The sequence below is a fragment of the Betta splendens genome, chromosome 15 (genome assembly GCF_900634795.4).
Source record: "Betta splendens chromosome 15, fBetSpl5.4, whole genome shotgun sequence".
NCBI lineage: Eukaryota > Metazoa > Chordata > Actinopteri > Anabantiformes > Osphronemidae > Betta > Betta splendens.
Genome location: NC_040895.2, coordinates 11926907 through 11941555, shown reverse-complemented (window position 1 = coordinate 11941555; position 14649 = coordinate 11926907). Strand labels below are relative to the sequence as shown.

Genomic DNA, 14649 nt, shown 5'->3' with positions numbered 1-14649 from the left:
TAAATATGAAAGCTACTTTAATTTACAACTTTGCTTGTTTTATGTAATACAAAATCTACCGTTAACAAGCAAGATCTGTGATTCATTTATAGGGATCATAATAATATGACAGACTCAGCTGAAGATCAAATAACACACAATAAATCACACTTTTGATGAGATGGGCTCTTTCAGACTGTTCACACAATAAAGTTTAAAACCTGGCAAATTGCTGCTGGATTACATCATACTTTGAATCCGAATGCCTGGCAAAAGACCACAGTTACATACTCCCCCTCCCATCAGCTTTTCCTCTGTTACAGTCGAACATATTCAGGTACTTAGAGTTCAGAGAGGATTATGTCTGGTCAACCAATGAAGTTTTCATAAGGGCTTTTTGAGGGGATTAAACGGCAGCATAATCACGAGTGCAGGACAGAGGAAACTGGAGAGATGTACAACAGTTTGAAAAAGGAGGAAAAGTTGAATCAGCATTTCTCTGAGCCAAAAGGGAGAATACGGTAGGTAAATAGATTGCACAATCGTTCTAGTGGGGCCCCAGAATGGAAGAATCAGCTGATCAATGATTAAGCTAGCATCGGCGATTATATACACGCACACACACATACAAGTACATGAATACAATCACAGCCCAGATGTTGAGCTGCCGCTCGACTGATTGTGGAGTTTGCCTTTAAAACTCTCTGTAGTTGCGATGCTTTGTTCATTTACAGCCTTCACTAAATATTAACTTCACACTGTTCAGGAGACCGTTGCACCCTCCACATCAGTCAAGAGGACAATGACCCTAAAAAACATTAGGTTTTCCCCCGTTTGCTTTTCTGTCTCTTCTGCATCACTGTCAGATCAGACAGTCTCTGGGGTGAGTTCTGGCCGTCATGGCTCTGCTTAAGCTTTCCAGTATGCTTAGTGGGGGAAATAAATGTGATTATCGAAGCTGTTCTTTCACTCATGTGACGTAACGTTTTGTCTAAAAATAAAGCTTTTGAGACCCGTTTCTGGTCGTATTCCTAACATGTCTGGAATTAACCCGTCGACAGCAGACAACGCTCCGGTGGGAAAGGACCCACTGGATTTGTCCGATTTGCTTCAAAGACACAGGAAATGAATGGATGGTTCGGTGGTGTGTGGCTTCAAAGAAAATACCGTTTTGACTCTTTCTGCACATACATGGACATTTGCATGTAAATATACATAGGGGATGTGAGAAGAACATACAGAATTTTGTGAGCCACTGTTTCAATGGAGGGAAATACCTCACAGTCATATTTTGATTCACTGTAAAACATTATTGCTATCGAAACTATTGGAATTGGGAATTCAGTAACTGAATGACATGATGATCCTATTTTGGAATGATTATTTGGACTAAGTGTTACGATTATACAAACCTGGAAATCAGTGAAGCGGCCCTTTGCCCAATACAAATATGTAGAGATATGACGACATCTACTGGCTGAACAAGCGTGTGACTCCTGAGACGTTCACGTAAAATAAAAATAAACGTTTCAATTGTAACGTTCAATTTTATAGTAGGTCAGTCTCTCCTGCACTGATAAAGTCAATCGCCATCAAATCATGTGGATGTTGAATCTAAGACTTCAATCACTCATAAATACGAAGAATATCTATATTTCTAGTAACTGAAAGTGTTTCCAATCTAATTTAGGTTTAAACACGGGATGTATCGAAATAAAAAGCGATAAAGTTCGAATAGCATTTACAAAAATAAATTGAACATTTGGAAAAGGTGAAGTAAACTTGCAGGCGGATGAATCGTCTCTGTTCCAGCAGGTGGCGGTGTCCAGCTGCTTCTAAATCCTACTTCACCGTTGGGTAAAGCGCAACAAATTACATATGATTCATTCTATATCCACAGTGAGTACAATGGGGTATTTCATTTAAACGCCCGGAAGTTGGATTCCTTTTAATGTTAAACACGTTCAAAAGGATCAGAAAGGAGGTAAGGTAGAAAAAACTAAACAGGACGTCAGTTGAAGTTTATATGAGCTCGTATATACGAAATCCTGTCAGATTCAGATCTTAACTGATGTTGAATGTTTGGCTCTGACAGTTCAAACATAATATTTTTCTGTCTATCATAATTAGTTGCTCTGGCAGGAGAGCTCGTTTCCAGTCTTGATAAATCTTTTGCTCGTCTGTGGACACACGTTACATTCGTGTTGTTTTGATTTGTGATGAATCACAACATCAACTAGAAAATGCTGAAGAAATTAGATTTGTCATCTTCCACAGCTTGGACGTGTTATAACTAAAGTTTTGTTCCCATCCACTAACATTGAAATGGACATATTTGATTTGAACACAAATGTGCGCAGGAGTCCGAACATTTTAGCTATTTAAGTAAACATTTAATTTAGAAGCAAATGAAGCCAAATAGTTAAATACCATTAAAAGTAGAAAAGGGTAAATATAACACAAACTGAAGCAATCATTCTCGGTTCTGGTTCGACGCAACCGACTGGACCGCAGTGTGCTCTTGAGATTTTGTGTTTAATTAGCATAAAGGATCTGGAGATGCTGGAGACCAACCGGACCGTGCGTCACAGCCATCAGCGAGGTGGGAGGGGGAGGGGGAGGGGGACACTTATGGGAGCCAACTAACTGCAGTATGTGTTCCGTCAACGGCCGACAAAAGCCCAGTCTGGCCGATGATGACTTAGCTCTCAGCGTTACAGGTGACTGGAGACAGCTGGGCGCGTCTGGAAGCCGAGAAGCGCAGCAGTCGGACCTGAATCAGCGAGTGCGCTTTAATGGAGCCTAGAATCTGAGCTGCAGGTGAATCCCCCGACCCGAGAGTTCCGTCCGAGAGCGGCGCGTCACCTGAATGACGGGACATGAGGCTGGGAAGCAACCCGGGATGACGGGCATAAAACGACTCCAGGTCACGAGAGCGGAAAAGCGCGTGCGATGACGGACGGAGAATAGGTAAAGCAGAGGAAAGTTGTCTGTCGCTCAGTGGGCTCCCGGTGCTGGAACAAAAACTAAATGCAAAACCGATGGGCCGAGTCTGAGTAATCCTGTAAACAAACCAACGGGGGCAGGTTGACTTTACTTTACAGAAAACAAGGCGTGAGGTAGAAGGACCGCAAACATGGAGCCGGAGGGCACCACAGAGGCAGCAGCCCCGAATTTAGCTCAATCTGCCGCATCCAAACTGTCCCAGATGGGCGAAAGAACTAAGCAACTGGGCAACGTGATCCAGGAACCCACCCGGCAGAAGCGGATTATTCTGATCATAGTCTGTACCGCACTTTTGTTAGACAATATGCTTTACATGGTAATTGTGCCAATTATACCCGATTACCTCGAAGGGCTACAGAACGCGGCGGACCGTGCGCAGGACGCCGCGTCGCACGCCAACTTCACTAACGGCACCGCTCACAAAGTGGCCAAGGGGAACTTCGACCTACAGATCGGCGTTCTGTTCGCCTCCAAGGCCATCCTGCAGCTCCTCGTCAACCCGCTGAGCGGCACCTTCATAGACCGGGTCGGCTACGACATCCCCCTCTTCATCGGACTCAACGTCATGTTCCTCTCCACGTTCATCTTCGCCTTCGCCGAGAACTACTGGACGCTGTTCCTGGCGCGCAGCATGCAGGGTCTCGGCTCGGCGTTCGCGGACACGTCGGGCATCGCGCTGATCGCGGACCGGTACACGGAGGAGGCGGAGAGGAGCAAGGCGCTGGGGGTCGCCCTGGCTTTTATTTCGTTCGGAAGCCTGGTGGCGCCGCCCTTCGGAGGGATTCTGTACGAGTTCGCCGGGAAGCGCGTGCCCTTCCTGATCTTGGCCTGTATCTGCTTCGCGGACGGCGTCCTGTGCCTGACTGTGTTAAAACCCTTCTCGAACAAAGAGAGGCAAAACATGCCGGTGGGCACGCCCATATATAAGCTGATGATTGACCCGTACATAGCTGTAGTGGCCGGAGCTCTGACAATCTGTAACATCCCCCTGGCTTTCCTCGAGCCCACTATCGCCAAATGGATGGAGGAGACCATGCATTCCAGTCAGTGGGAGATTGGCATGACATGGTTCCCCGCCTTCTTCCCACATGTTTTAGGCGTGTATCTAACGGTCAAATTGGCTGAAAAGTACCCGCATCTCCAGTGGTTCTACGGAGCTATAGGTATGGTGTTCATAGGCGCGAGCTCGTGCACGGTGCCGGCCTGTAAAAACTTCGGACAGCTCATGATTCCGTTGTGCGGGATCTGCTTCGGCATCGCCTTCGTTGACACGGCGCTCCTCCCCACGCTGGGTTTCCTGGTGGACGTGCGCCACGTGTCCGTGTACGGCAGCGTGTACGCTATAGCAGACATCTCCTACTGCGTGGCCTATGCCCTGGGCCCCGTGGCGGCCGGACAGATAGTGCACGACCTGGGCTTCGTCCAGCTCAACTTGGGCATGGGCCTCGCCAACGTACTTTACGCACCCGCGCTGCTCCTGCTGAAGAACGTCACGCAGATGAAGCCCTCTTTCTCCGAGAGGAACATCCTCCTGGAGGATGGTCCGACGGGACTGTACGACACCATTAAGATGGAGCAGCGCGAGAAGAAGAGGAAGGGCTTGTGCACCACGATCGACGAGAACGGCATCGAAACCTTTGCGCAACGCTCCTATTCAGAAGACGAATCCTCCGGCGGAGAGTACGCGTAAAAGACCTTTAACTGTGCAAACCTATCAAAGTGCCAATGTGGTATTGTGTGCATCCTGTCAGATCCAATCACTTGCATAACACGTTTAGGATTGTGTTACTACAACAGTAATTTGCTGCTTTTGATGACACTTCCTCCGGGTTTTGTGACAGCGGCTTAACGCTTTTTGCAGTGGAACGGTGCTCGTGGAAGATAAGTTGAGTTAAGCGTGCGTTCATTTACACTATTAATCACTGTAACAGAAACGGACCCATGTTGTATTCAGGGATTATGTGTAAATGTATTATAACTGAAGAAATACTGTGACGTCTTTCGATGTAATCTGATTTTATTTTGCCATGAGTTGTGCTGCTAAACCCAATATGCAATACTGTGTCCCGCGGCAGATTTAGGAGGAAACAGCAAGCGAAAATGAATCTCTGCGTCTTGATTGTCAATCTTTATTTTGGATGATGTACTTGTAGAATGCATTGCCGCACTGTATGACTCGCGACTGTACAGACGTGTATATTCCTGTATATAATTAAATCAGTACATGTGAATGAAACATCTTGTGAAAAGTGTTTATTTAGAGGATGAACTAAGTTATTTGTCGAGGTATAAACGTTCTGCTTAGTTCCACACATATTACTGGTACAGAACAGAACATTTCTGGATCTTTTACACACATTTACGAATTTAACATCAAACAAATTAAGGCAGTTTTGTAGTCCTGTAAATAAAACAATACTCGACGCAACGCACAGTTCAATGTTCAATTAGCCTATAAAATGCTGTTAAACATGATACTGGATAAAGATGTAGTGTCCGGGTGTTGTAAATGTGTAGAAAATCGACATTTCGCCAAAACACCATGCTTGTCAAAAATGCAGATGTTTGGATCCAATAATAAAACTACAATTACAAACGAACGGTGAGAAGAAAAGCGACGTGCGCGTCCAAACTGCGCAGCAGCGAGGGCTGAAAGCTGTGAGCTGTGAGATGCAAAAGAAAGCCGCTCACACGTTCAAAGTACATGTCAGCTGTTACTGAGCGAGAGTCTGGGGCGTCTAAATAAGAGCGGGCGAGCAGAACAAGTGCCAAATAAAGTTCTCGGCGAATAGCGGGGTTTTTGGGAGGAGCCTGCGCGCCTTGAGCTCGAGACACCTTCTCAGCATCTCCCGAGCAGGCGAGGGACTTGAGCTGCTGCCATGCTGGGCATTAAAAGATGCTCATAGAGTCCAAGCGGTAAAGTTTGAAGGAAACCCACACAGAAATGGACTCACTTCAAGATGGGTGAGATGAAAGTTGCTGTTTGAGTCCCCAGGACGAGTGGGGCTGCTCTTTTCTCTTTCTGGTGAGTAAAACATTTGAATTTAATGTGACAGATTATTTTGAATCAGATTTATTGAGCCTGCCGACATTTGGTGGGTTTTGGGATACTGCTATAAAATAACTCTGCATGCTGAAGTATAAAAATCCCCAAAACTTTGTCGTAACAGCGGTAGGCTTATTCATTAATAATATCATTTTCTCCTAAATGTCCTAACGAGTGCAACGCTGACGTTGTTTTATTCGTGGACAGAGTCCGCCTCATAAATCAGGCTGCTGCTCCTGTGCGCCGTCAACATGCCAGTTCTGGACAGAGAGCCCTCCAAGGATTTAGCGGGCGCAGAGGTATCTGATTTATTTAGATCATGAATGAATTTGACTTTATTTATTCACGCACTAGTTATATTGTGTTTTAAATTACAGAATATCTGTAACACTCATACAAGTGATTTCTATTCTTTGGTTTTATTCTGAGGGATTAAATTGGTTGTGGTGGCATATTTATAATCTACTAAATCAAGTGAATACATCATAAAAAACGTATAGATGGAATAGAAATAAAAACGTATTATTACTTCCCAAAGTTTCTAATGCTATTGTGTACATTTCTGAGCATGCTGAGAAAAAAATCTTCATCTTTACGCACAGAAACCATATTGAGGAGTTGTTGTTGTTTTTTTTTACTCCTCACACTTCAGGACCTGGCAAAGCTGCCACTCCCCGCCCTGAAGGACACGCTGGACACGTACCTGAGGTGCATGAGGCACCTGCTCACAGAGGAACAGTTCAAGAGGACTCAGAGCGCGGTGACGCAGTTTGGCGCCCCTGGAGGAGTGGGGGAGCTACTGCAGGCCAAGCTCACGGAGAGAAGGGAGAGCACGGCAAACTGGGTAAATGAGATTAAAATGCATTATTCAAATTGAGTGTTAAGACAACGTCTTCACTAAATTACACTGTCATGTGTGTTCACTTGTTGTGTACATTTATCAATTTCCACCTAATTGCCTTTTAGACTCACTATTAGATTGTGCCAATCACTCTTACATTGTGGAAACCCCTCATTTGCTGCTGTAGGTGTATGATTACTGGCTGAATGACATGTACCTGAACAACAGGCTGGCTCTGCCCGTCAATTCCAGTCCTGCGATGGTTTTCCCACAACAGAACTTCCGGGCTCCCATCGACTCCCTGAGGTACGAGACGCTGGAAAACAGACACAAATATGTAATGAGAGACACAATAACACACAACAAAATGCCTTTCATTTACATTTAGCAATTGAGAGTTTAAAAATAATTTGGAAGTGAATAAATGCCCCATGGTCCCACTTTGATTGATCACAAGAACCTGAGCATTTCCTTGTTTGCCCTGATGGATGGGTTAATTACCCAGAATGCCTAGAGGGCAGAGAGTTCACGCCACGCTACTGGTGGCAAGGTTAACAGCAAACAAAAGCTGTGGTTTAGTTAACACGGTATTGATCTGCGAGCGGCTTCTTAACCACATGATTTACATGAAGCATTTATGCAGTTAAGTGGGATAAAGCTTCACAATAAATCAAGAACAAGGCCAAATACAGAGAATTATTACAGCACCTGTGTGTGTGTGTTTCTCTAGGTTTGCTGCACATCTAATTTCTGGAGTATTGGAGTACAAGACTGTACTTGATGCGTGAGTTACTGCGATTTGGGCATTAAAAGCGAACCGTGTGCTGACGACCAGGCGCGATCACTGTCTCTGCCGTGTGTGCAGTCGTGCTCTGCCTGTAGAATACGCCCGGGGCCAGCTGGCTGGAACCCCTCTGTGCATGGAGCAGTACTACCGCCTCTTCACCTCCTACCGCCTGCCGGGACCTGAGAGGGACACGCTGGTGGCCCAGGAGAGCAGCGTCATGCCAGAACCAGAACACATTATTGTGGCTTGCAAGAACCAGGTCAGACACAGACATCATAGTATGAAGTCTGAAAATTGTAATAGAAATGTCCAAAACAATCAGGTAGTTGAAAATACAGACCATTTCAGACCAATGCACTGAACCACTGTGTTCCATCTGAACCTCCGTCTAGTTCTTTGTGCTGGATGTGGTGATCAACTTCCGCCGACTGAATGAAAGAGATCTGCTGACTCAGCTGGACAAAATTGTGAAGATGGCGAACGGCGGAGAAGAGCCGCAGCCGCCGATCGGCCTCCTCACCTCAGACGGGCGCACAGAGTGGGCGGCGTCGCGCAGCGTGCTGATGAGAGGTACCGAGCACAGGAGCCCATGGCACCGCCTCCCGGCCCGTTCTCCCCGGTGTTCTTACCCAGTGTTCTGCTACGATACAGAGTCTACGAACAGGGACTCCCTGGACATGATTGAGCGGTGCCTGTGCCTGGTGTGTCTGGATGACGCCAGCGGTCCGGAGCTCAGTGACAGCACACGGGCCACGCTAATGCTGCACGGTGGGGGGCCCGCCAAGAGCGGCGGCAACCGCTGGTACGACAAGCCCATGCAGGTTCGTGGCCTCTTCTACCAGAACCGATGAGGTCTGAGATGTTTTGGTGGAAGAGCGGCGCTCCCACAGGTTTAACTGGAGATCATGCGCCGGTGTCAGTTTGTCGTAGGAGCCGACGGCTGTTGTGGAGTCGTGTGCGAACACTCGCCGTTCGAGGGAATCGTCCTCGTCCAGTGCACAGAGTATCTCCTCAAGTACATGTAAGAGAGGGAACGCATGGCGAGATGTGTGTTGTCTTACGCTGAAAATAAGGCCGGTCTGAAAGAAATGCTAAATTATACACTCCAGGATTGGCAGCCCATCAAAGCTGGTCAGGGCCGCTAGCGTGAGCGAGCTCCCCGCACCACGCAGGCTGCGGTGGAAGTGTTCTCCAGAGATCCACAAGCTTCTCGCTTCTTCTGCCAACACCCTGCAGAGGTCTGGGATTATCCTGGCTCGATTACAGTACAGTGAGACAAATGAACACCGGCCTACTGTAAATACAGCTTCCCCCCCCCCTCCCCCCCCAGGCTGGTGAGGAACCTGGACATGGACGTCCACAAGTTCTACGACTATGGTAAAGAGTTCATCAAGAAGCAGAAAATGAGTCCGGACGCCTACATCCAGGTTGCTCTTCAGTTGGCTTACTACAGGTAAGGCTTACTACAGGTAAGGCTTACTACAGGTAAGGCTTACTACAGGTAAGGCTTACTACAGGTAAGGCCTACTACAGGTAAGGCTTACTACAGGTAAGGCTTACTACAGGTCCCTGACAGACAGACTTTACGCCATCTTGTGTCGTGGCGCTAGGTTATGTAAAACCTGTGGAATAAGCGGCTTTAGCTTAAGCCATGTTGTGTGAGACTTTGTCCAGTTTAAGTTTAAGTTTATAGGAGGTCATGTTAAGTCGAGTCCTGTGTCAAATCCAGTGTTTATAATTTTGTTTAACATCCAGGTCGTTGTGTCATGTTAAGGTCAAGGCCTGTTGTGTTATGCTAGCATCCTGTGCATCGTGCTTAAAGTACTTCTAGTGTTTTGTCCTCCCAGTTTATTGTTTTCTTCATTAGTTGTTTAGGAGTGTTTTTAGTTTCTTTCTATTATTATCTGCCCAACTCCTTTGGTTCTCCTCGATTCTGACTCGGTCCAAAGAACTCCCACAGACACGATCGCTGTCGTGTGTTGCATTCAGGCTTTCACGCTGTACTGTACATCTCTCTAGATGTCATGGGAGACCAGTGTCGACCTATGAGAGCGCTTCCATTCGGCGCTTTCAGGAAGGCAGGGTGGACAACATCCGCTCCGCTACACCTGAAGCCCTGGCCTTTGTCCAAGCAATGACTGATGGGAAACTGAGCACAAGTGTAAGATGTCTGATTGTGGATGCTTCAGTGATGCTGTCTGTTAAATAATTATTGTGATTAAGAGATTTAACAGTTTAGAGTTGATTCTCAGTTGTTTTATTCCCAAGGATAAAGAAAAGATGGACCTGTTACGACGCGCCATAACCGCCCAGACAAAGTACACCATCCTGGTAACTATTCCTCCAACTAAGTTAGGCATTAATTACAATGTTGAATTTGTTGCTCCAAGGAAATACAACAACACAGATCTTGTTTTTCAGGCTATTACAGGTCTGGCCATAGACAATCACCTACTAGGACTACGTGAAATTGCACATGAAATGAGGCTGGAAAAGCCTGAGATGTTCAGAGATGAAGGATATCTCATCAGTAATCAGTTCATCCTCTCTACAAGTCAGGTACAGTAACGCTTCTCTTCAAACACTGCTAAAATCATTTTATTAGATTCTGACAACATCACATGTATCGTATTGGAGCAAAGGCTCTTCCCTCTGCTGTCATTTTTGAGAACCAGCTTCCTTGCAGCCAAATCAGTTTTCACATGCAATACAGTAGGAACTCTCTGGCGCTTCATTAATGATCATGCTTTTCTTTTCTTTGCAAGTGGCCTAATTTTATAGAATTGCATCAAGCATTAAAGGCATCCTGGTCTTGTGTCGGTTGTATAATGGTTTAATAATAGAATGAGATGATTTTCATTAAAATGGCTGTTTCAGTCAAGTGGGTTTTCGTTACATAACAAACATCCAAACTGCACAGCACAGTTTGAGTACAGTGGTAAAACAGTACACAAGTGAAACGAGGATTCTTCCCTCAGGTCCCGACTACGGTTGAAATGTTCTGCTGCTACGGACCCGTTGTTCCAAATGGATATGGAGCGTGCTACAACCCCCAGTCAGACCACATTATCTTCTCCGTGTCCAGCTTCCACGACAGCCCACTGACAAGCTCAGCAGAATTTGTCAAGTGTCTGGTGCAGGGACTGATGCAAATGAGGGATCTGTGCAATAAATGCAACTTGTGCTCAAATCCAAAAGCACAAAGGAAACATCCGACCCTGCAGGTTGAAACCCAAACCAACACGCAAACACAACAGAAACCAACTGACTTCACCAAGAATCAACAGAAGCTGCCAGAGGTTCTGGTGACAATGTCTGACCAGAGTAGAGTGGAGGCTCCATCACAGGGAGAGACACCAGCTTTGAAGAAGGAAAATGAATCATAAGAATCTGTCAGTGCTTGTGGTGTGACCTTCATTGTGTGTTTAGTGCAATAATGTACAAACAATGTATAGATAGTGAAATATACACTGTACCTGTGATATTAATGAAATGAAAATATTTTATTGTAATTCAGATTGTAAAGATTATCATATAATCTATTTATTGTTAGTCGTATAATAGTTGTATTCTTATTACAGAGGAACCTATTTGCTACTATATATATATATATATATATATATATATATATATATATATATATATATATATATATATATATATATATATATATATATATAAAACCAAGGTAAATAACTAAATATCGATTTTTAGACTGAGCTTTAATTATTGTTTTGCACTGACTAAGATATTGTTCTCACTGCGGTTTTTAACAGGTGATGCAGTTAAAGCTGCTAGGAAACATTTAACTGCACAAAGAGATGTTAATTTTTATTTTACACATCTGCATCGCTTTATCCATGAAGTCTGTCGGTCAGTTAGAGCAAAGGTGGTGTCGGATATTAAAAATGCCTGATTGTCTTTATATGTTAACATGCATGCTGCTATTATATATGGCTGTAAATTGACGATCTTCTATGCAATACCAGTTGTTTTTAAACTGTTGTTCATTGTACAGTAAATGTTGTTACGTAACATTTATTCAAAAAGTATCTTTTTGTAAAATCAAGTTGAAAATACCCTCTTTCCATATACTGAGACTTACACATGTGTGCATAACTACTGTATCAATAAGCTCAATATGTTTAAAAGGATACTTTTTGAATGGTTTGTGTGATCCGTTATGGATAAGTTACGTTAATTAACTTATTTTTGTATAATATTCCCTAATGGTACAGGGTTCAAATGTAAGTTCATCAAGGAGCTTACTAACCAGAGGTGATCACTGTGTTCATGACTGTGAAAATATTGTATTTACTAAAGACTATAGCTGAACAAATAAATAAGCAAACGTGTGATATTTGTTGGTTTATGTGTCATGATTATTCATATTACTAGAACAGAAAACATACAATTTTTTTCCAAAGGACTGAAGAAAACGAGATTATAGAGCCTGATTTGACCAGAGGCCCATGAAAGCAGCACTTGCACTGCGCGTGACCGTTACCCCGGTAACGTCAACAAACTATGCAGAAAAACGCACGGGTGACACTTTGCTATGGGCCTTACGAGTCCGGCGGAGTGGTCCGGCACCGAACCGACCGCCTCCAGGGGCTGCAGGGTGAGTAATGACCGCCCTGTGCGCGTGACACCGGGCGTGGGCTGTTCGTGACGCTGTCCGGCCAATTTGTCCGCAGCTGCTCTGAGCGCGCGCGGGCACCAGTGCGTCTTGGAAGAAACGCGCGAGTGGAACACGGTGGAGCTCGTGGTCAGTGGGGAAGTCGTCTTCACGTGTGACGTGAAGCAGCTGGAGTTTGGTGAGTCTCATTTTACGTCACTGTGAGAAGTCACAATGTGTCGACTTGTTTTTTTTTTTTTCGTCTGAAGGTGGAGACGGAAAACTGGACCCAGTTTGCAAAGAAGCGGTAACGGCTGTAGAAAACTCCTACTGAAGAACTCAATTCTAACCTCAGCCCTAGAATCACATCTTAACGCTCAAAGGCCAAAATGTTCTCACTTTGGTAGGAAAATATATTATGGAGGAGTATATAAACTGGAGGAGTGGCTACAACAGATCCCTGGAAAAACATCTGACATCTCAGTCCAGAAAAGTGCAGTCCTAGGAACAGCAAGGATACTGCGCAGAACCCTCAAGCTCCCTGGCCTCTGGTAGAGGACCCGAGCTTGGAAAGTGGATGAGACCACCCGCGGAGGGTGAGAATAGTGTATATATATATATATATATATATATATATATATATATATATAAAAATACAGTGGATGAGACCACCCGCGGAGGGTGAGAATAGTGTATATATATATATATATATATATATATATATATATATATATATATATATATATATATATATATATATATATATATATATATATATATATACGTGAAGCCTCTATATTCCAGCTCTTAAGAGTAGAGGGTTTATGGTTGAAATCAGTCGTTACGGGACTTTGACTTTTCTGGGATCTGTTCTTAGTACTCATCTTTTTGTGCCATGCGTTTTTCTTTAACTCTGTACAGAGGGACTCCATTTTCTACATGCAGTAGCTCCTGCTCAGACATTGCTATATATATATATATATATATATATATATACACTATTCTCACCCTCCGCGGGTGGTCTCATCCACTGTATTTTTTGGTTCTTACTTCGACACACACACACACACACACACACACACTCCCTTTTACAAAGGACACAAGACATCTAGAGTGATGGTTTTATATGGCTCATTGTGAATAATGTAAGCTATAGCCTTGCTACAGTAAATGAAGCTTTTCCAAACACTAATATCAGTTCTGCTCTGTACCCGGGGATTTTAATGTGACAAGCACACGACAGCATTCCCCTCAAAACAACCAAGGCTTTGCTGTGTTTGTGTACGTGTGCATCTCTCAGCCTCCGTAGAGGAAGTTGAGCCGTATGTCCTAAGTAGAAAATATGGCTGCGAGTCTCTGCGCCAGCTGGCTCATGTCTCCTAGTGAAGTGATGTGTGACAACAAATCCTCCCTCCTTCACGAACAGTGAAAGCAGTCAAAGCAGATAAAGGTTTGAATCTACTGATGGGTTTCATTTCACAACAGTGAAATCAGTTTGTTGTTACTCCAGCCTGTCATTCACTTAAAGGCACAGTAATATATGCTATTATAATAATATTATAATAATATTAATATTATGCAATTTATTTCAAATAAAAGAAACAATTTTTTATTTTATGACACATAATTATAATATCACAAAGGCTACACTGAATCTACCTCATCTAAGTTTCAGGGTGAACTGTACTGTACAAAAAAACATAAGCATGTTGCTGCATATTTCATCCATGTCATAGCAGAAACTTAAATTCTTTCCAGACATTTTCCGATTATTTTTGCCAGCTTATCTTTCACAAAAGGTGACCAGGACTCACGTGTGTGATGACTGAGATGAAACTAGGCCTGCAGCTTAGTCCTCCTACCAAAGCTCCATCACAAGTCCCTCACCTGGAAGACACGCAGGTGTAAGCGAGGACCATTAACCTCCTCAGGTCAATAGATAAAAGTGCATCATTCTCCAAATCAACACTGGATGATATACAGTATTCTCATAAGAGAAATAAAGCAAAACAGAGAGAACAACAAACCTGGACTTCAGTCGCCTCAGCAGAGGTTCTGGAGAGAAAAGCTACAGCTGTGGGGGAAAAAAAGGAAAAGGCTTCACAACACGACAAACAACAGATTGATTCTGTCATCCATAGCTTCACTGGGCGCGCCGAAAAAACTCCAGAGATGAAAGTTTTTATCTCTTTTCACGCTAATTTGTTGCCACCATATAGCACGCAACACCAGCGTTGGGAAAACAAAACACTTCTTTAACAATCAAATAAATAAAAGCCTTGGTGCTCAGTCAACCGAGGACGGGATTTCTTTTTTTTATATGATAAAAAACAAACAGTATTATCCCCAATTGGCTCTCTGCTAATTTGCTC

The 14649-nt window shown here is 44.1% G+C and overlaps 3 protein-coding genes across 3 annotated transcripts; all 3 read left to right on the top strand.

Moving 5' to 3' along the window:
* Positions 1-2612: 2612 nt before the first annotated feature.
* Positions 2613-5221, top strand: slc18a3a (solute carrier family 18 member 3a). Its single transcript, XM_029127532.3, has one exon. It carries the CDS (start codon positions 3116-3118, stop codon positions 4673-4675), a length of 1560 nt encoding a protein of 519 aa, XP_028983365.1. The 5' UTR covers positions 2613-3115; the 3' UTR covers positions 4676-5221.
* A 121-nt stretch (positions 5222-5342) lies between these two features.
* chata (choline O-acetyltransferase a) lies at positions 5343-11265 on the top strand. Its single transcript, XM_029127530.3, has 15 exons — positions 5343-6010; positions 6239-6330; positions 6684-6875; positions 7060-7178; positions 7603-7656; positions 7738-7918; positions 8052-8229; positions 8311-8480; positions 8580-8680; positions 8769-8897; positions 8990-9112; positions 9679-9820; positions 9928-9990; positions 10081-10218; positions 10638-11265. Exons 2-15 carry the CDS (start codon positions 6283-6285, stop codon positions 11043-11045), a joined length of 2046 nt encoding a protein of 681 aa, XP_028983363.1. The 5' UTR covers positions 5343-6010; positions 6239-6282; the 3' UTR covers positions 11046-11265.
* A 65-nt stretch (positions 11266-11330) lies between these two features.
* On the top strand, positions 11331-12881 carry c15h10orf53 (chromosome 15 C10orf53 homolog). The gene is made up of 3 exons (XM_029127533.3): positions 11331-12280; positions 12357-12476; positions 12547-12881. Exons 1-3 carry the CDS (start codon positions 12187-12189, stop codon positions 12609-12611), a joined length of 279 nt encoding a protein of 92 aa, XP_028983366.1. The 5' UTR covers positions 11331-12186; the 3' UTR covers positions 12612-12881.
* Positions 12882-14649: the final 1768 nt, after the last annotated feature.

Excerpts from the sequence above, each read along its gene's own strand:
- chata (XM_029127530.3), top strand. The coding sequence starts at position 6,283 with ATGCCAGTTCTGGACAGAGAGCCCTCCAAGGATTTAGCGGGCGCAGAG. Across the intron at positions 7,179-7,602 it reads GCTCCCATCGACTCCCTGAG|GTTTGCTGCACATCTAATTT; the intron begins GTACGAGACGCT and ends GTGTTTCTCTAG. Across the intron at positions 8,481-8,579 it reads GGTACGACAAGCCCATGCAG|TTTGTCGTAGGAGCCGACGG; the intron begins GTTCGTGGCCTC and ends CGCCGGTGTCAG.
- c15h10orf53 (XM_029127533.3), top strand. The coding sequence starts at position 12,187 with ATGCAGAAAAACGCACGGGTGACACTTTGCTATGGGCCTTACGAGTCC. Across the intron at positions 12,281-12,356 it reads CCGCCTCCAGGGGCTGCAGG|CTGCTCTGAGCGCGCGCGGG; the intron begins GTGAGTAATGAC and ends ATTTGTCCGCAG. Across the intron at positions 12,477-12,546 it reads CGTGAAGCAGCTGGAGTTTG|GTGGAGACGGAAAACTGGAC; the intron begins GTGAGTCTCATT and ends TTTCGTCTGAAG.
- slc18a3a (XM_029127532.3), top strand. The coding sequence starts at position 3,116 with ATGGAGCCGGAGGGCACCACAGAGGCAGCAGCCCCGAATTTAGCTCAA.